Source organism: Dermacentor variabilis, chromosome 11 (genome assembly GCF_050947875.1).
Source record: "Dermacentor variabilis isolate Ectoservices chromosome 11, ASM5094787v1, whole genome shotgun sequence".
Taxonomy (NCBI): Eukaryota; Metazoa; Arthropoda; class Arachnida; order Ixodida; family Ixodidae; genus Dermacentor; species Dermacentor variabilis.
The window spans coordinates 111,327,829-111,349,368 of record NC_134578.1 but is presented as its reverse complement, the minus strand read 5'-3'; the positions used below and the strand labels follow the sequence as shown (position 1 = coordinate 111,349,368).

General features: G+C 43.9%; 1 protein-coding gene across 1 annotated transcript in view; it reads right to left on the bottom strand.

The window, feature by feature from the left end:
• Positions 1 to 480: 480 nt before the first annotated feature.
• The window catches only part of LOC142563431 (lipase member M-like), a 32,019-nt gene continuing 10,959 nt past the window's right edge, over positions 481 to 21,540 (bottom strand). Inside the window, exons 3-9 of the mRNA XM_075673985.1 lie at positions 19,120 to 19,234; positions 17,590 to 17,740; positions 15,809 to 15,901; positions 12,569 to 12,721; positions 5,420 to 5,491; positions 2,677 to 2,745; positions 481 to 1,250 (exon numbers count right to left, since the gene is read on the bottom strand). Coding sequence (XP_075530100.1) covers positions 996 to 1,250; positions 2,677 to 2,745; positions 5,420 to 5,491; positions 12,569 to 12,721; positions 15,809 to 15,901; positions 17,590 to 17,740; positions 19,120 to 19,234 — 908 coding nt within the window. The 3' untranslated portion in view covers positions 481 to 995. The remainder of the gene's footprint in view (positions 1,251 to 2,676; positions 2,746 to 5,419; positions 5,492 to 12,568; positions 12,722 to 15,808; positions 15,902 to 17,589; positions 17,741 to 19,119; positions 19,235 to 21,540) is intronic.

Here is a 21,540-nt window from a genome sequence, read left to right as displayed (position 1 = left end):
AGATGTCCGTCCCCAAAATATGTTGCACTGCGTTTTCCTTGCAGTTAAGGCCATCACAAAATGCTAGCGGGACGCTTTTCTTTTGTGATACTGTAACCGGAACGCCAGTGTAACTGCAACGCCAGTCTAACTGGAACGCCAGCACACTTTAAGTGTGGCTATATCCAAAGTACGGCTAGTCATAAGACTTTGGCTAAACAGGCATTACTTGAGAATTTTTCGCCGTCACATTTACGACTACAACACGCATCTATCGCATAAAAAATTCGGCAAAGACAATTAGGACAGCTTATGCGTGGGAATGCGAAAGCATTAGACCGTTTGTAGATATGGGAACATCACGAACGCGCTCAATGAACGCGTGAACGCGCTCATGAACGCGCACACAATACACACAAAGCCAGTCAGAAGCGTGGAGCCGCCGTGGCGTCGGTGAAGCGCACGCTCGTCTCGTACCCCTCAGACTCGTGTTCAATTTACACCCAGACGTAAATGTACCAAATTTCTTTTTCAAAGCCAATAATGTAGTTTGTTTAGAGGAACCTCCCTGAGAAATGCGATGTCAATCCGAGCATTTTTGACGTGCGCTTACGCTTTGCGTCGTCGGCCATATTTAGTACCATCTTTCGGTCACGCCAACGCCGACGGATTTTCGAGTAATGGGTCATATAATGCTTTGGCAGTAAAAAATAAAAATTACTCGAATATTTTAATTACCCATTTGAAATTCTCAATTTTTCGTCAAAACCATTTTCAGGTCTTCAAAAAATCAGTCTAAGAACTTCAACAGCACCATCCTATCGCTGACTATATTTAGGAAGCCTATTCCAATAAAAAAATATATTATTGTACCACTCCATATAGCTGTTCAAATTATGGGCTCCCGTCCTAATGTTAAATTAACTTGACATTCCTATATCCTGAAGTTTGTGTGAGCTGTTTTATGTGCTCCACAAGAAAGCACCTACCGCGCCTAACGCCGTGCGCGGCTCTAATTACGGCTCATTAAAGAGCACCCAATTATTCATGAAGTCAATGAGTGGCCTGTAGACGAATGTCGCTGCCTCGGTACCTAAAACAAAGTCCAAGTGCGTGAAGTCCGGATCCGGAACAATGTAATCGAACACGACATTCGGCAGGCTTCGTCGAAGTGTGGAAACATCCTCAGGGTTGGCGAAGAAGTCATTCCTAGCACTGAAGAGGGCCACTGGCGCTGTAATCTTCGAGAAGTCGTAGGCTGGGCTCTCCACCTTGAAAAACGACGCGCAAGCAGAGATTAACATTTAAATCACCATTGCATTAATTCTGTACTGCAGTACTTTGCTGTACTTGTACACTGCATCCTGCAATTAGTTGGGATGTTGTATATCGTATGAAAGGATGGCTTTTATTAGAATTCTCTGACATTCTGGCTCAAACACGCGATGTCATGCTGCTTATGGCGTCGTCATGCATTCCGACGCTATTTCTGCACGGAACGCACTTTAAGATATTGCTCAGTCAGCTAACAAGCTTCGAGATTAGTTTGCGAAATCTACGATCCCATAGAAGGGGCGTTCGTGAGTTTCAACGCGGCATCACTATTTTCTTCTCTTGACACTACGTTTTTCAATGAGTTTTTGATTATCATAGAATTCGGTCATGCAGTATCACAGGAGTGTCTGCCCAACGAATTGTATCATACATAGCATGTGTAAAGTCTGCATTTTCTTGATTTACCTTATAGCATGTGTAAAGTCTGCATTGTCTTGATTACCTTAATTCTCCTATACTTATGCCTAGGTTTTCTATACACACCTGGATGCTGGCATAATTTGTAAAGATTGTTTTCTTCGCGAGCAGTAAACACTATACAAAATTTCAGTGAGCTCACGTAGCTCAAGACTTTTAACTTCATTACAGAAACATTTCACGCACGTAGAAAGCTATGCATCTCTTCCTGTTGCTAATTTTGTACCGAATGCTACGTAAAAAATTTATCTCCCACAGTGACATGTCTTTTTCGCCAGTCACAGGTTCCAATATTACACGAATAATTACAAAATCCTATACTTGCCTCCTGTTTCGGGGCCCAAACATACCACATAAATTAAAATAGATAGTACGAGTAATTAACCCGATGGCACTACTGATAATATTTTATTTAAGCGGGTGAGGAGTTTGAGTTGCAGATTGGTGTATTCGTCAACTACATCGAAATATATAGTATTAAGACAAGATACGAAATGAAGAGACCGAGTACCAATTTCGTTCTTTCAATCACATACAAGATCATCGATGAACTACTGAGTACGGTAAGCAAAACCTTTTTCCCATAGATACCAATAGAATAGGCACGGTAATACATCAGCTTTGCAGCTAAGACAAGCGTACAAACAGCATTTAGGCCACATCAGCTTCCATGATAACCACTACGGAATATAACAATATCCTCTACTCACCGATGAGCGAAATCGCGAGGGTGCAGCCCTGAGCATACGCCAAGTGCTAGCACTGACGTGAATGCAGTGAAACGCGTTATTACTCGGCAATGTTCACTTTCTATCTATGGTGTCTTGCCACTGTATGTTAATTTCTTTACCACCCTGGAGAAATGCGCGTCTGAAACATCTTTATGAAAACGAATAGCGTCACTGTCGCGAAACATCACGAAGTAAATGCGAATACTCGTGTTACCGTGCCATACAGGTCCAAGTTCCTCAGCGGCCCGTAGTTGTACTTGACAAAGTTCCTGGCTCGAATGATCTAAACAAAGGAAAGAGAAACACGATTTCAATGTTGTGAAGATTTCTTTAGAAAATACGGAGTTTGTATTCAGAAAGAACATTGGATATTCTCAAAGTGCACCAGATGGTAACGTGTCGCGACATTCAGGCGCCAATAAGAACGTTGCTCCCCCCTTGTGAATCATCCTGGTGCGCCTTTTCAGATGACTTTCCGCTGTATCCGTGACTCGCGGTCATATAGCCGCTAACGCCGTTCGACTCGAAGCCCATTTTTCGTTGCGGATGTGGAATTTTATTGGATGAAGCTAGAAGAACAAGGAAGTCCATGGTGGTAGATTTTTTTATCCGAAGCACTCTACGTCGAGTTAACGCAGTTTTCTCGCGCAGCTCGACGTTTTCATGGACCGATCCGAAAAATAGTGCAGCCCCAAAAGATATGTGCCTCTGGAGAAACTAGGCATGCGCGAGTGGGTTCATGCCAAATGTTATTTACGCGTTGGTATGTGCTGCTCTTCAGTGAGCCTCTTTGACGTCAACTTGGGTCACGAGGTATCGCAACAACAAACACTTACGTATTGACAACTACCTGATGCTTCGAGATATGTAGATGTCAACTCGATTTCAGCCTGCTTGACAGTTGTTGTTCGCAACGGTACGCTGTTACGGACAATGAAGCCAGGAAAGGCACATGAGAAGTGAAAGTTATTCGTTATGATTAATCAAACAGGGTAGAAATAATCAGCCAAAGGGAAATAAATGAAAGCGCTCAAAGAAGACAGCTTGCCGCAAGCGAGAACCGAGCCCTCATCACCCACGTTACGCGTGTGGTGATTTACCAATATAGAATACCCGGACGACCATCATCCCGTTCACTTTATGGAGTGCATAGACGCAAGCCTAACCCTTGCAGGGTTAAGCAGCGCCCATCGTGACCAGGCCGCATAATGTGACATGCCGCAGAAATAAAAAAGACGATAAAACGCACGCACTGATGTGTTATACTCCAACTCCACCGAATGGAGCGGCCTAAGGACCGAAATAATGGTGGCCTTACTCTCTGGCCCCCATTGCATCGCAGCTGTTCCAGAGATTTAACTTCGCTACTGCTTCGACCTGCGATGCAGTGTTACACGGCGCTACAGCTGCTCAGCGCGCCTGTTGGTCTGAATAAAAGCCACCGACAGGCACCTTGACATTACAGGCCCGCCAACAGAATAGTAACAGAAACAGGTGTCCCCGCAATTCATTTCTTGCTCTACGGCCAGACTTACTGTTCGAGAATCAGGCAGTAATAGCAGTTGGTACTTTGTCTTAGTGACCACTTCAATATCATTTTCTATTATTTTTGAAGATATAGAACAGCGAATTCTACTCTTCATTGAGGTTTGGCATAATGTCAACTCCCGCATACCATATACGGCGTCCCAACTAGCTTTAGCTTAAGTTTGAAAATATGCCGTAGCACTGCTGGAGGAAGCCACAAAATTCGTGTTGTTGGACGTTGTATGGAGAAAGTCGCACTATTTCTTTCTTGGCTTTCTATCTAATTGATTAATCAGTCAAAAAAAGCTTACCAACTGCACAAGTACTATGTTTTAGGGCAAAAATTCCAATGGATATGTTGCATAGCCTTCTGGAAAACATCTCATTCAAACAGTTTTTACCTTTTTTTTCTTATTAAGCAATCACTTTTTACGCATCGTGAAGAGAACCCACCAATTTAAAAAAATAAACTCGTGACATTCTCGCTAGCTCACCGTAATTGCAGTGCTCTCGAACGTGCCACGTTTGAGTGAACGGCGCATTTACCCTGGTTTCCTGCCCGGCCTGCTTACCCCTGTCATGGACCGCCACGAAAGAAGCAAATTTTTGGCGTGAATCGTACAGTAAACGCCTGTGCCAATACTTAAGTTACAGGAGGCCAGGCTAGATGTGCAGTTCGTGAATTATTAGTCAATAAATTTGTCCTCATGCTATTTTTTATACAACACAAGTGATTTCTTTCGTTCTTTTGTCTCTGTAACATCTTTGTATAGCGCTGAATGTGCACCGCTTATAGAACCTCGGAGTTCAAATAATATGCCGGTATGGATGTCGTTGCTGAAAATAAAAGCGTGCATTGTTTCAGTTCCCAAACGGAGATTCAATGCGCGTGAGGGCACGTTTAGTTCGTCACACATTTTTTTTTTAATTAACCCTGTTATATGAGTTGGAAAATAGGGGTAACCAGGGAATTTGATTTCTTTAAGTCACAATGGTACGATTTGACGGATATGTCTACAAGTTACACTGACACATGATCATCATCATCATCATATTCATAATTTATTTTCCCTTAAAGACCTCAGTGGGACACTACATAAGAGTGGGGTGTGGCAGCATGAAACATTACAATGCATGATATTACATAAATGACAACAGTGAACAAGAAAAAAAGACCGAATTAAAACACTTACTATGAAAAGAACCACGCACAGAAAAAATATTGTTACGAGGCGACGGGGGAGAGATTTCAGTCCTGACATTCATTGAATGGTGTTTTTAATAAAGCTATTTTTTCCCAAGGGAAAGATAAAAACACAGCAAAACATTTAGGTAATAAGAATTAGGGCTGTAAGGCTACCTTAGCATTTTGAGACATTTCTCTCATTGACAACAGACAATATGAGTACCTTATCAGTCTTTGCACCAACCTGAGCGTACTGTTCGACGTTCCTCTTGGAAGCACCTGAGGGCAGATGACTAGTGTAGACGGCCAGCCGTGACTGTGCACAAAGGGAGCAAAAGTACACATTGTTATATGCACTGACTTCAGCTACGCGACAACTATCAGAAATCTCATCGGCGTAGGCTGATTAACTGTATATACAGTGCGAAACAAAAGTGTGTCAGCCATCTACAAAGCTTGACTTTTCACGCTTCACAAATGTGGCTGAGGTACGCCGCTACTCAGGAGTACAGCTTTCGCGAACAGTAATCAGTTATTCACTCACTAACTCAGTCAATGGATCGATCGATCGATCAATCAATCAGATGTTTATCTGAGTGCTATGGAGCAGCTACAGAGCATTGGTACTGGTTCACTTAAAAGATATACAAAAAATTATTTGCACAGACAAGACAAATGACGCAGACAAAAGAATGTGACATAGGGAAACCCAACACGAAGTGACGGGCGTAAAAGATTGTTAATCCTACAACACGATTAACGTTATGCAACACTATATCAATAATTAGAATAATTAATCAATCAATCAACCAAATGCTTACTATGGTGCCCACAAACACCTTTGTGCTCGTACACTTAAAAGGTAATACGCAACACAAAATGTACAGAGGAGACAAACCGAGTCAACAAAACAATTCGACAGGGAAACAGAATTGAGGCAGCTGGCTTAGAAACCAGATAATATTACATGATTGTCTACATATATATATAAAACACAATAAATGAACTCTGAAATAGGTTAATAAAGGCAGGTTACTTATTACGTTTCCTTGTCTGTTTTTTTTTTTTTTGTATCAAGCCATAGTAAAGCCTCTAATGAAACGGGGCCGCGTATAAAACCCGGAATGCTGCGTGGTATGTTTTGCGGCACGGAACGTTGCACATGATCCAGATGCTTTGGACAGTGTATAATGCCATGGACCACCTTATCGAGGCACAGGTCTGGTTTATGTCTTCATTTTAGAAGTTTGAATTGAGGTATCTTTGGGATGGTTGGACTAAAGTCACCAGAAGGGCAAAAGCGCTGTTTGAAAATGGATATCAATTTATTGTGGCGCGTTCAATGAGGTCAAAATTAGTGTTTACTTTCCGCGCCAAAAAACAGAGGTATAATTAACTATTGTAAGCCACACAGTGCAATACAATTTCAGAATGTCAACCTGGGAGTGGAAGCTATGCGATTACGACAATCAATACCAAGAGCACGAAGGGTACGTTGTTTCGCATATTTAGCGGGGGAAGAGAATATCAGCGTTTTTCTCGAAGTACATGCCAGGATCTTTTGTTTCATCAACCATGGGCAAAGGCGCATCCCGATGGATGTATGAAAACTGCACATGGTGTGTTTCTTTTTTTTTTTGCAGGTAACCTAATACCGTAGTTTTGTAAGCATTTAAGAGTAGCTTATTGTCCTTGCACCAGTTTGAGAGCGAAAAAGAGTGTCTTTTTGGAGGTCGATGAGGTCGTCAACACTCTTCACAGAGTTAAACAGCTTGGAGTTTTCGGCATACGGAAGGAATGAAGAGTGTTAAATTGCTTATGAAATGTAATTTATGAGCAGCAAGAGCACAAAAAGGTCAAGAATGGGTCCTTATGCAACCTGGTGACCTCATTGCTGGTGACCTCGTAGCTAACAGAGCTCGGTCTACTAATGCACGATCTATTGTTTAGATAATCAGATAACAAGGCAGTACCGGAAGGAGGTATGTCTATTTGCGTTAGCTTTGTAATAAATAGCTCATGGCAAACTACATCAAACGCATTACTTAAGCCAAAGTAAAAAGCGTCTACTGGCTCCTATGTACCACGCTGGATACATCGGTCATAAATGCGACCAAGTTTTTTTTGTGGAGCGCGCTCACACAAAGCCAAGTTGTTCATCTAATAAACGTTCTTAGCACAAACGTCAACAGGGAACGCAATACAGATTCAAACACTTTTGACGCAGCGCGGATGATAAATATAGGCTGGTAGTAAGTAACTGCACTTCTAGCACCCTATCTATTCAAGTAAAACTCTTGCTTGGGCTAGTTGGTTCATGCTTGAAGTAGTAAAGGCAAGGCGCAGAAGACCAGGACTCAGGAAGAACACAAACGACTGTGTTCTTCTTTCTGAGTCCTGGTCTTCTGCGCCTTGCCTTTACTACCCTATGTGTGTACGGCCACCAGCACATGCTACTTTCCAAGCGCTACGAAACGTACTAGACTTTAGGAAACTGTTGAAAATGCTTGTGGCAACAGGGCTACGTATGTGTCTATGCGTCTTAAGCTTTGCGGGAGGTATACCAGCAGTTTCACAAGACAGGGAAGGTTTGAGGCGCTGTAAACACTTCAAAACAAGGTCTTCGTGGATTGGTAGCGTGCATACCGTACCAGGCTTAGAAGAAATGTTACTGGACGCAATAGAATCATTTACACCAAATACAGAACAGAAATACAGGCACCAGCAGTTTTCGCAGCCTCTCTATTTTCATAAACAAGACATACAACTTCAGCGCTCCTTTAATGAAAGTGCATGCCCACGAAGTGCAGCACCAGAAGTAAGTTGAATTGCTTGTCACTCTAGCTTCAATAGAATAACTGTGGTCACAATGATCATTGTTATAATAAAATTTGCAGAGACAATCACAACGGCCAAATTCTATCTCTCACTTATTTATGCTTGTTTTCCCCGATTTTCTGTGTACACGGTATCTCCGTTTTATTGCATATTTTTTTTTTACTTCTTTGAAAAACCAATGAGGGACGTTAGACCTTTTGAGTATTCTTGTAGGTATGAATATGCGCATGCCATCTTGAATTGTTTTCATATTTTGTTAACCTTTTCATCAACATCAGCTGTCCCACCTACGATCGACGTTCGCGTTTTCAAAGTAATAAGACAAGCCACCGCAGTCCCCCAGGGAAAAGTTCAAGCTTCGCTTCGTGTTGATATCCGGGCCGGTTGCTGCGTTTGTCTGCTGGCACGGTAAAAGAAACAATTAAATCCGGGTAGAACTTGCCTGCCGTAACCAGATAGAAGTTACTGCGCAGGACGCAAACAGTATGGAGATCCCAGAGACAATAGATCTAGAACGTTGCCATATCAGTTCTCAGTGAAGTTTAGCTGCTGCGTGGAATTAAAAAGATAAAGTGAAGCAAGAAATGGCATCTTTTAGAAATATAAGATTACTTGGAGACAGTAGTTTTCCATGTAATTTCGCGAACAAGTATAACTCCAATAATTAGTGCTTTGGGGTTATTAGGCGAAATTATAATGGTTTCTATTGGTACCAGGATAAAACTAAATGCAGCTGGATTTACGTCAGGTGCACGAAGAAATAGCTGCTCACCACCTAACAATGCATTTCTATTCAAGCAACCTGATGATCGCAGTCAAGATCCAAGCGATGGACAAATTATATCGCGCTATCAACAACGATAAGGATGCCACCAGCTTCCTGCTTCCACGAGGAATAACTTCGATCCCTACGAAGTGCGTTATAATGTGGAGGAAAATACAAAGTAGATGCTATTTTAGGTAAAAGGCGAATTTCACTTTAAAATTTTATACAGTTAGCGTAAGAAACAACGTTGCCAAAAAAAAAAACATTCACTTTTGTGCACACGCCTCGAACATCTTAGTAGAAGATGCATACGTCTGCAGCGTCACTCATACGTGATTTTCCTCTTGCCCCGTCTTTCACCGCCTCCAGTTCTTGTCGCTATTTGCACAATATCATACTGTCGTCAAGCCTACCACGAACCGGCTTGAAGGAGCATGATTTTAGACAGACAGAAGAATCACTGAGAAGGTCGAAAGCGTCGTCGGAGACATCGACGTGCAAGGATGCACACTACCACATTTCGTATTCACCAGTTTGACGGAGTCAACAGCAGACAGATGGAAAGCGAAGTTCAAACTTGTGCATTGCGCGACTTCAGATACGAAAAGTAGCGTCACTCTTTCGTGACGTTTAGAGGCAACAAGAGACGTGATGTCAGATGGATTGATGCTCATCGCCTGCAGTCGCTAGTCTGCCGGCTCGTTGGACTCTGGTTCACCAGCAGTCAGCGACAATGCGGAGGCTGTACGACGCTGAGGAAAGTTCTCAACTGACGCAGTCTTATACGTACTGACGGCGCCTGCCGCACACACATCATTCTTACGTTGCAGATCCACATGTAGGGAATTTTAAGCTGGCGGGCAGAGGTGAGTTGGTCACGGAGAGCGCCCACCTCACCTGAAGAGCAGCAACGGCTTCAGTGAAGTGACTGTGGTCCCGTCCATTCTCCGTCCGAAGTCGCTCATTGCCCTCACGTAGGTGTAACCATCTCTTCAGGATGAAAGCAATTCTCTCCAGCACGTCGAGGTGAAGGCGTTTCAGTGAGTTGGGTTGGCCGTAAAGGTCGATTGATGGGGAATCGGTCCCCTTTGCGGAGGCAGGGGAAGCGACCGTCATGGGGGCAGCCCCACTAAGCATTGCCATGTCTCCGTCCGTCGACATTCACGCAAGGACTGCGCACCCAAACGAACACTCACCATATTTCAGCGCCTGCTGTTCCCCGTCGAGCAATGTGATGCACATTGCGTGCGCATAAATTTTGCACAAATCGAACCTGAAGTATTCCTGCTTCTCAAAGAAAGGTCTCGAGCATCGAACACAGCAGCCCTGAGTTATCGCTATAATAGTAATAATATTATTAGTAGCAATAATTTGCGTTGTGTATTACATACCTAATGTTATTCAATATTCCACACTTCACGCTGGCTTCAGTCGTCTGAACAATTTATGAACACTTGCACAACATCTGTATGCCCATAACAAAATGCTCATTTTCAAGTCAGGCCAACTCAAGTTTATTTACAACATCTGCAAAGTACAGTGTTAAGCACCGCCCCGGCAAGAAATGCATAAGAGTACAGCTTGACAAGGCAAGGTGGCCACCACCAGGAAACAGCAGTGAGCCTAACGTAGAAAAAGAATTGCGGCGAAACACTAACTCCGTTTAGTACAAATAAGTGCTTCAGATGTTCCTGGTATAGATGCGGTTCCCTGCAGATGAATATATCTGCCTATACTTACATTTTATCCGTACATACAATCACTTAAATATTCACAACAATTTTCCGTAAATGACCAAATCGCAAGTAAAACAAATGCTGATACGGTCATTAAATGTAACATAACTTTGATGATGATGCATGTTGATATGTGATGATATATATAATACATGATATGTGATGATTTTGTTACGCGAATCCAGATAAAGGAAACCAGATTCCACAAAACAAAAGCGTGGCAGTTTGGGTGAGTTGGGATTTCATGACCTTTTTAGCCTTGTAGCGCAGCTCCACCTTCCTTTTTGATTTTTCTGAGCTGCGCTACAAGCCTAAAAAATTCCACAAAACAAAAAAAAACTGTTTTTAATGAAAACGAGTGTACTTCTTGAAAGTCTGTACCAACCTGGAAAGCAATGCCACTCAATAAGAAGCACCATTTCACCAGAAAACGTAATATCTACCGAACGCACAATGCAACACAACATCATAATCCTCACATATGCGCGATCAAAAATATGAAATATAGCACGCATTGCTCTAGTGCGCAACTGTACCGCTATGTAACAAAATTGTGTCCAGCGAAACATTTTGAAACGTTTGATGCTGTGTTTATTTGCCTGCCAACTTTATTGTTCAACTCCGCTGTAAGTACGGCGTTCAGTTCGTATGATATTCTTTTTTTTGGGGGGGGGGGACGCGTGTGTGCTCGCATTAGCATGTTGCGAGCGGAGCGGGCCTCCCTCTCAGCCCTCTACTTTTTGGACATTAAACGCCGCATTTTAAGAAAATAGCTTCTTAGCCTTCTTCGTCTTGTTCTCTTTCGAACCTTGCTTTCTTGCGCTCAAGCCAGCCATACTACATCACTTGCTACCCCTGAGCTTTTCGGCGAAACCTACAAAACTTACAACTTCTTTTTCCACAATTTCGCAAATAAAGTTGCCGTTACTGGCATCAGACGCCATTGAGAAGAACGTCACGGTAGCAATGAGCCTGAGCCCCAGAAAGCTTCCAGTTGTCTGTAGGATAGATGTACTATGCCAGAAAAAAAGAAAGCTCGTTCGCTCAACATGCGAGGCGTCTTTTTTGATGCCTCTTGAAATAATATAAATGTGCATGACCAGCAGTGGTGGCTTAGTGGCTATGCCGTGGTACTTCTAAGCACGAGGTCATGGTTTTGATACCTTGCCGTGGCATCCCGATTTCTATGGGCGCGAAATGCACCACGCTTGTGTACTTAGATTTAGTCGCCCGGTAATGAACCTCAGGTGGTAAAAATTATTAGAGAGTACCGCAGTACAGTGCCTCATACTCATATCGTTTATTTGGCAGAATAAGAACCCAGACATAAAAAAGTGTGTCAAGCCTCAAGCATAGATACGTATCTATTTATTTCCCCTTTAATACACGAGGTAACTCAGTTGTAAACTTGTGATTAGCTGTAGCGAACAGATGTTGAAGATCTGCGGGCTATTGTTTTGCGACACTACTGCGACTTGGCATTGCTTTTATTGGACTCTTTGTTTTTGTCGAGAAAACCTGAAGTCGAACGTTAATTGTACATGTCTGCATATATCAGTGACATAACATTTATACATAATGTTGACTTTCTAAATATAGTGAGGGCTGTGGATACCTTTTTCGTGATTCCTGTGGCAATAGATTGTATTGGGCGGACGTCTTGCGATCACCGTACGTAGTATAGGGATCATTGAGCTCTTTTTGGATTTTCAGCATCTTAAGAAGTAATAAACTTCCCGTAAATAGCTGTCTCTGTTTGAACTCAGCGAAGTGTAGTCACATGCTTTTTGACAATAAACACGAGAGCGCGCGTCACACAGTACACGCAGAGTACTCTGCCGAGCAGCAGACGACTTTCGCAGACGAGGAGCAAGAGTGATCTGGTGGTGCATGCGCCAGATATACAAACTTCCAGAATGTGTAAACCGATTACCAGAGTACTCTGCGTGTTCTGTGCGACTGCGCGACACCATCCTGCCGTTTTCGCTTTCAGAAAATTTGTCGCTGACGTACAGCAGCAGGCAGTTTCTTTCCCGCCAATTGATGTGCCTACCTGGTTGACTTGGTTGAAGTTAACGCCGAAGAGGATGAACGTGGGCAGCGCACAAGCGTAACGCAGTGGTGACTCGCAAAGGGCGTAAGAAGCGCGGCGGAACCACTCTGGTCGCACGAGCAGCCGACCCCGGTTGACAACGATGGCCGATGCCTGCGCAAGGACCAGCCTTCAGCTTCGACAGAAATGTGTACCACTCCCAGTTAGCACTACATGCGATAAATTAGAGTAATCAGCGCAATCATTTTGTTACAACACAGGGAGCATAGTCTACTGTCGGGACCAGGCCTTCTCCTTCTTCGGCGAGAACATTCGTTAACATGAGCAGGAAAGAATGAATTACTCTGCACCGACCTTTTGTTCGTTATGGCGCAGAGTCTGAAGCTTATCTTATGTCTTGATCACACTGACATTACGGTAACGATAACTAAATTCGGAATTGTTAATTTTTGTGCACATGTGCACTACAGATCTCGGGTGCCAACGCATTACACGTCTACACTGCACTGCTACTGCCATCTCGTCGTCAGTCCCCGGATAAGGAGTGAGATAGGCAAGGACCTCATTGCGCATTGCACGTAGAAAGATGTCCCCATCTCTCGAAACATACTGATGGAGAAGAGCGCCGTGCGTTGACTTTCTTACGTCTGCCCTCGTCTCTTCAGCACTACACATAATCCTGCAATGACAGATCAATTATCCCGAATTACTGCCTTAGAAGCACGGAGGTTAATCAAGATGACCTCGGTTGGCTACCCTGCTCTGGGGAAGGAAGAAAGGGATCTGAAAGATAAGGAGGCGTGAAGTTCACCAGCATGCAAGCAGACACACGCAATGAAGCGTTCATTCTAGCGGTCACACAGGCTGGTGCAGTATTTTGAGGACCAGAATTCTTGTAGATATACACAACGCAGTTGCAGGAAGCTGCGGTATCTGCATCTTCTCTCCTGTAAAAGCTTATCATATAATTTTCCGAAAGCTATCCGAGGCGCAAGCTAGTTATCCTATTGTAATGAGTAAAATGTTATTGCAGAGGATGGCTCTCTGGCCTGCAAAGAGCGAGGGGGATGGGCTGCTACACATCGGTATTTAATGCGCAGTGTTCTTGACAAACTGAAGCCCGTTTTGCGTGACGGGTATCTGGCAGGTATCTAGCCGTTTACGTGGGCCGATCCCAAAGATAGTGTAGTCCAAGAATGTGTGCCGTTGCCCTAGATTACATATGGTTACGTATGTGTCTCTCTTCAATGAACATTTTTTAAGCAAACTTTGTTATATCCCACTGCGTATGTGCCGCTTTTCAATGAACTACTTGAACGCCAGCTTTACAACGACAAACAAGACCAGGAGCTGCAATCCGCCTGAGTCCGCAACACGTATTAAACGCATTAACCATTCGCTGTAGAACATTCACGTGATTCACAAGATTCATAAGAACCATTTTCCATCAAACCGCAAATGCATCGCATTAGGTATGTGTCAACTGGAGTTTAGGCTGCTTATTTCTTTTATGTCCAATGGGTTACACTTGGCACTGTTGGCCATTTCAACATGGCATGATTAACTATATATAGAAGAATTACGCACTTGCTCGGAGGTGACACAGTATGGTTTCTTGACGTCGTTTCAAAGCGGCATAAAGTTGTAATTCCCTCCCCAATTTGACAGTAAATAAACATCTGGCACCTCCTCCGTGTTATGGGAAATATATGAAATGAAATGAAATCTCATGTATGGACCCATGGCTTGTAGACGCCGGACAGTGATGGTGTACTCAAGGGTTACCATCCGTTGCAAGAGGCTTATATTGTCGCTCATGACCTGACAACGAAAATGAGCAGCGCGCAGCCATTCTCGATGCGCCCATCGTGATGAGAGAAACCCGTATAAATATCACTTTGCGTTACATTGTTACCTCTAGTTAGGGTAATTGCAGAAGCATAAGAATAACATTGGTACACAAAACATGACAAAATCGTCAAAAGCAGAATACAGTACACTTAAACGGGAAGAAAAGAAGGAAGTGACGAACTATGCTTCAAGAAATATTCTAACAGAAAAGAATGAATGTCTCCAAGTAGCAAGGCGCAATATTCATAGCTTAGTGTGAAAAACCCGTGTTTGGTGCGTCTCAAAATTAACTAAACGTACGACCGCTGCCTGTTCGGTTGGCAAATAGTTCGGGGTTTCTCTTTTGAACCAATCGACACCAATGCCTAGGTTTTACGTAATGGCAACTGCAGTTGTCGCTCAAGGAAACTGAAGTGTCATTTATGGTCAGATTCTTTAAGGCTACTCAAACAGCAGTAAAAACGAGAGACGACAATCATGATCCTTCAATTTGAGGTAATCTTAGGGTAGCATTCAGCTAAACTTGACTGATCACCGGGCATCTGAAACAGCCAATGATGAGTGTGTTTTACTTATTGCGAGCAGCTTGTAACACCAGACCAAAACGCCCAAGGTGACGAGGACGGCCGCTGTCGTCTTGCGTGTTTTCGGTATTGCGTCGCGCGCTGCTCGCTTTAAGGCCGAACCAACCTGCCCAAAGGTAAGCCTTACTGGTGTTACACTGCCACTTCGCACAGACAATGGCAAGTTTAAGTGATAAAGCTATTGAAATCATGTGCGTCGGTCAGCAGTTGAAAGACGATAATCAGACCGCACGGCGACCGGCGCTTTTTCCGTAACCGTGAAAGGGAGCGTTGGGTGATCGATTGGGGAAACAAACGAAGACAGAGTGTGTCACAAAGGCCGTCGCTTTCGTCGCATACCGCAATGAACCAGCTCGGTGTTCGCAACACCCACCGGTGGAGCGAAAAACGCCTCCATGCACTGCGAGTAGCGCATTTGAATCGCCTGTGCGCTGTACGTAAACAATACGCTCGCGCTTAAGACGTTTGCCTTATTATACCTCAGAGTTCAATATCGCTTGAAATGGACAGCGACCGGTAACATGAAGGAAAGAGGAGAACCAGTGTCCATGCTACAGCAGCGCCGTTACTTTTCCTCAGAACTGCGTAGAACAAAGGTAGCCAGGTATTGTGATAGCATAATTCTCGAGAACGCAGCTCTCTTGGTGGGCCATGGTCATAACCGCCCCAAATGATTCAAACAGACAGAAGAGAGGAAAGAGCAAGCGCCGACATCTCGTTTTATTTTATTTGTGGCACTAAAAACCATTTCTCAACATCGAAACCAACTAGGGCAACAAGCAGGTCCTCAACGCAGCTTTCTTACCGTGAGAATGGGAGAAATGGGGACTAGAAAGCGCACGGGGCTTCGGATGAATGTCATGTTTGCTACGGGAGCAAGGGCGACGAGCAACATTATCTGAAATAAGAGAGAGAGAGATGCACACAATACGTTCATTCGTTAATTCTGACTCAATCCCAGGAAAAAAAATAATGTCCCATTTAGGGAGACTTGACCGGTTTTACATTAAGCAACTTGAGACATTCATGCACTGTGAAATAATCACTCAGTATGACTTCTTGCTGTGAGACAATTCTCTGACTCGGGGACAGTAGTTGTCTACCGACAACAATCTGATGAATGAACACTACAATTCTCTACGGAGTGCTATGAGTTTTTTCAACTCATACCAAGCTTTCCTACTAATGAGCAAAGAAATAGCATAAGTTTTCTTTGCATCTTGTTACTAGTCTTCTGGAAGCCAAGTGTTATTTGGCTGTATCATCAAACCGATAAGTTTCTAGATCTAATGCTATTGTGTGCCCTAACAGTCGTTTTGCATGTATAGTAGCAAAGTAGTGCAGGTTTGCGACGATGTCTGTGCAGAATGTTCGAATGTCGACATCACCACCGGAGCCTGCGGCGTTTATAGAAGATCCAGCCATAAGTAATTCTGGTGTGCATTCGAATTTGATGCAATGTGGATAAAATCCAGGACCAGACAACCCTTGAACTAGCAGAGGCTTTTTTTTTTATTAGGAAGCACAAAGACGCATGCGCCAGCCAGGAATCACTAACCTTACATGCCACGGAATACTACTACATTGATAAGTAGTTTCAGATTGCCTGTGCCGCTCGAGACACGTTACATCTGCTGTTTCTTTTTTCTCCCTGGGATGCTGCGTAGTGGTTTGATTCTGGTTTATTCTGTGGTCTTTGTTTCCTTTCATCCTGTTTGTATTCGTGTATATTTTGGGTATATCCTAATAAAAACTGAGTTGTGAGTGAGCGCTGGCCTTGGGCATTTCCGTTCTTTTCTCCCTTGTCATTGCGCTGAAGTATCGTAACCGCGTAAACACCATTTCCCGTTTGAGCAAAATACAAAAGAGAAGACAACTAGAATATAAGAAACATAGAACACACAAGCGCACAAACACAAACACACAAGCAGTTATAAAGAAAGCTATTTGTTGAAGCTTAATGAGACGTACATGCCTCATGGCAGAAAAAGAATGCACTCAGGGAGGTACTTAATCAATGATTTTGTTGCTTCGATTGTTGTTTTTAGCATCATTCGTGCAGAGTGCCTGATTCCGGTATAGCATGAGAGTCAATGACGAGGTCTAAATAGAATGAAAAATAAAACAATGGTTATATATGCTGAGCCCTGAATGTTACATCCGACTTCAACAGCCGATGCGCCGGCTGAAGCATGGATTCCCGACTGCATTCAACACAAAGCATTTAACAACATCAAAAGATAAACACGTTTACTCTGCATCCGTTGCTCAAATACTTGTTGACTGAGGAATCCTCAGCGCTTAAATTTAATTTCCATTATATTATTTTCCAACATCTTCCCACAGTGCCGACAGCTTTATTGAATTTGCCACTATATACCACAGTACGTGCAAGACCGAGTTCAGAACCCGTCCTCCTCGTCACGGCATTTTGTGTTCCATTATCGACAAAGGTGTCCTTCTTCTAACAAATACGCGATGCGGAGATGCGTCCATAATGAGATGTCTACGCGCCTTAAAGTTTGGAAATTTATGCTTTGCCGTTCCGCTAACCTGTCAACGACTCCCATGCCTTCACTTGCTTACTTTGTTGTTGTACTGCGGCTTGTCAGCCAACATCGCCCATGCGGCCGTGTTTCCCTGGGAGAATCCAACCAAGATGAGCTGCGGCCATCCCGTTCGTGCCAGCACGTAATCGACCAGGGCGGGCAGGTCCAGCAGCCCCACTTCATCCAGACTAAAGCCGCATATTGAAAAGAAAAGAAAATGAGTTGCACAGAATAACTTAGAGGCGTGAAAAGTGCATGCGCAAGTCGTCATAGCGAATGAGACTTTCCCTATAGAGAGAGTCGATCAAAACGTGCAAACAATGTTCAATATGTACAACACAACTAATTTTTGGTCATTCATGCGTACGCTGTAAAGAAAGAAAGTTTCAAAACTTTAGAACTTATCTCATCCGCAAGCAATAATCGTCGTCTTTCGTACGGGTATTCCCCTTTCCACCAGTCGGCCCGCACTAATTTGCTGTCAGGAACGCTTTATTATACACACACATGCGAGCTACTTGAAATTAAAAAGTAAAAGTATAATAGAAGCGCATCCTCAAGGAAAAGAAATACACGAAAGAGGGATGACGATTGTAAGATAAGCTCCAAAGGGTGCCAACTTAGAGTGCAGCCTAAATGTGCGTACCGTATGAACGATGCGCCGCAAGGTATGCACAGGCGAGTGGAAATGATTTCGCAATTGGGAGCGCTGACGCCCTTGAACAAAACAAAGCCGAGAAAACGCTACTCACAGCCATCAATAGGCCCTATTGCACCGTCAAATATTTGCTCTTTATAACAAAGACTACACGAAATAGAAATCTTAGTCCAACAAAACACCGCATATTGGCCCGAGGTACTCCGAAATCTAGAGTTCACATTCACACGACGTGACTGATGCCTCGCTTACGCACGCGTATTTCTGCTCTGCGATATATTACGCCCCATGTAGTTTTCTTTTTCTTTTCTGTCTTTTTACGGACTTGGTCTATACTTTGCCGTATAACGGTGGTTTCATTGAAAAGTGGCATTCTTTATTTTTACGATGCCTGACCAGTCGCTCCACCATGTACCGGAACTAGTGGTCCTGTGCCACGTGGTGCCATGTTCGTAGATATCTTATCTCGGCTGTTGCCAGACCAAGGACAAGTTTCGCCAAGCACCCACCGCTTCTTCTACGATGCCGTCGGTTCCGCATGACGTGCGCCGAAAGTTGACGTGACCCTTACCGCGTCTCATAAAATGTGACCAACTACTGTCACTGTGATGCCCTCTGACTACTTTAGCGTCGCTGGGCAGGCGTTCGAAAAATTCAGGAAACCCCCGTGTCCGTAGAACCACGTGCAACCACACTTAGCACAACGTCAGTCTTAACAAAAAACCGAGCCCGTTGGTGCTCCCTTATTCTCGCTCAGCGCAATACCGTTCACTACGCAAGTGAATGTCGTCCTTCGCAGTCCTTTTACTATCGATGTGTCAGTGTTAGCGCACTCCCGTTATAAGAAGCGTACTTTTTTTCGGTCGGGCGACAAGCGAGTGAGCGTAGAAGGAGCTCCGTTATACTTACCGGAAGTCCCAGTAGCGACCGTCATCATCACTGTACTCTCGGTGGCCCCTCGAGTAAGGCGTGCCGCGGCAGTTTCCCAGCCACACATCGTAGCCGGCGTCGGCAAGCAGGAATCCTGCACAAAACGATAGTGAGTGCATTCCGCGCCACCATCGATAAGAGCGGTGCCCCAATACACCTCCTTTATGTGACCAGTTGCCTTCCACTAAAAAGATCACGTGCTCGTGACGCCTGCGACAGAAAGGACGCTCCACATCCGCCGCTAAGGCTTGTGAGTGGCGGCGCTGGCTAACAGTCCCAGGGTTCTAATAGGAAAACATAAATACCCTAGTGAGTGGGTGAGAAAACGGCGCCGCGGTAGCTGAATTGGTAGAGCATCCTATGGGTAATACGGAGGCGTGGGATCGTCCCCCACCTGCGTCAAGTTTCTTTTTCATCAACTTTCATTGGCATTAATTTATCATTGCTTTAATTAAATTAGTAAATGCAGGTAATTTCCGCTATGTTCTTCTTGGTGTCTTTGTTTGCTGGCTTCTCATGATATGATTAATATGCCCTCGAGTGGCTTCGTTCCAGATTCTCATTCCACAGGCTCCTCTTCTAAATGGTAAATGTTAGCTGCTAAGGAGGTATACAGCTGACCCTCACGTTACTCGCAGGCCACATATGAATGGGTGGGTCACTTCGCCAAAGGGGACGCGTGGCCTCCGAGTTTGCACTCCCTCTGAGGCTTTGCTAGGACCATCTCATTCGGCGCGCTCCAAGATGAAGCATGGCCTTCGAGATTGCGCTCGCTCGCAGGTTTTGCTCCGGCCGCCCCTGGAACGTGCTGTTAGCTGGAAGCTCCAGTACACGCGGAGGCGGCCGTAGAGGTCACTGCGCGAGAGCCCTGCGTGCCCACTGCCTCCTTTCCACGTGCTGTGGAGGATTTTCATAGCATGTATCCCTGGCGATCCTGAATGCGTAAGCATTTCTTTGTCGACTCACTGAGAAAAACCGTCGCTGACGCTTGACGCTTTCACTGCATAAAGAAAACTTATTAGCAGAAATAGGTGGGCGGCGTTGAGTTTCGAGACTAGGACCTCACGCTCAGAAGCTGAGTGTCTTACCTTCTCGGCTAAACAGCTACGCTTCTAGAATGCGAACATATCTGAACTAAATGATCATGTTGCGCCGCGTTGTCTGGATTGTCGCGCAACACAGACAGATAAGCAGTCAATGAGTTGTTAAGGAGTGATGAGGGGTTATATTGGTCTGATCGCTATTGTCAATGATTCGACGCGGGTGGAAAAGGTGCTAAAGAGTGATAAAGGCTTCTAATGGTCGTAGCAATTCTGATGGGGTGGACAACGACCGATAAGAGTTGATAAGGGTCGGATCAAGTCTGATAAGGTTGATAAAGACCGTTAAGGAATGATAAGGGTCGGATCATGGCCATAAGATTGATAAGGACAGATAAGGGTTTAAAGGTCGGATCGATTATTATGTTGATAACGACCGGTGAAGGCTGATTTGAAGGCGATAAGAGTTGATGAGCATTTATGTTCCTATCAATAACCAAAACAGACTGCAAGGCCAATAAAGCATAAATTTATTGAACAGTGTACTGCTTCGTCAATCGCGTCAAACAACATACATCGCGTCGTATGCGTGCAGATGAGCGAGTGGAACAATTCTCATACGTACTTATACAACTCCAGTGTATTATCTGCAGAATTCTTTCAGCTCTGAATTGAAAATTTTTACGCCTCAAGCATCCAGTTAGCCAGTGCCTTTATTTTTCAAGTACTTTTCTCTATCTTATCTATTCATACTGTAGCGCTTATGTTTAGTAATTTATTTTCCTAAACGAATCATGTGTGAGTTAACACATCATTCATTGTGCCTTCTAGCTTATCGTAAATGGCAGAGTTTAATTGTTGCTGCCTTGTCTTACTTTCTCCTTTTCTATTTCTCTTTGGCACTTTGCATTGTGGTTATCCAGCAATTTATATGCCGATTTCCGTGTTTTACACATACTATGTAGCGCAATTTTCTAGTATCTCACCGTGCGAACTTCTGCCTGTTCTTGGTTTTTATTTCATTTGTACTCTTTGTACTGACCTCTTCAAGCTACTAATCTCAGTAGCTTTTTGTGGCTACTCCTTGCTTGTGTTTTTGTTCAAGGAGAACAAGATTCAATTCTATCCAATTCAAATCAATTTTGCGGGCTATTACGTTGTGCGAATAAAGATTTTGTTACATTGCTGCGTCTTTTCGGCCTTCTTTCATAACGTTTAGTTTACACTGATGTAACCATACCTTTGCTCTTACCCAATGCCTTCCTAAAGGCCTTTAAGGTATTCATAAATTCATGTTTGTTTAATATAAATAAATTAAACAAGTCCTATATGCAGGCACGCGTATGAGAGATACGCGGAT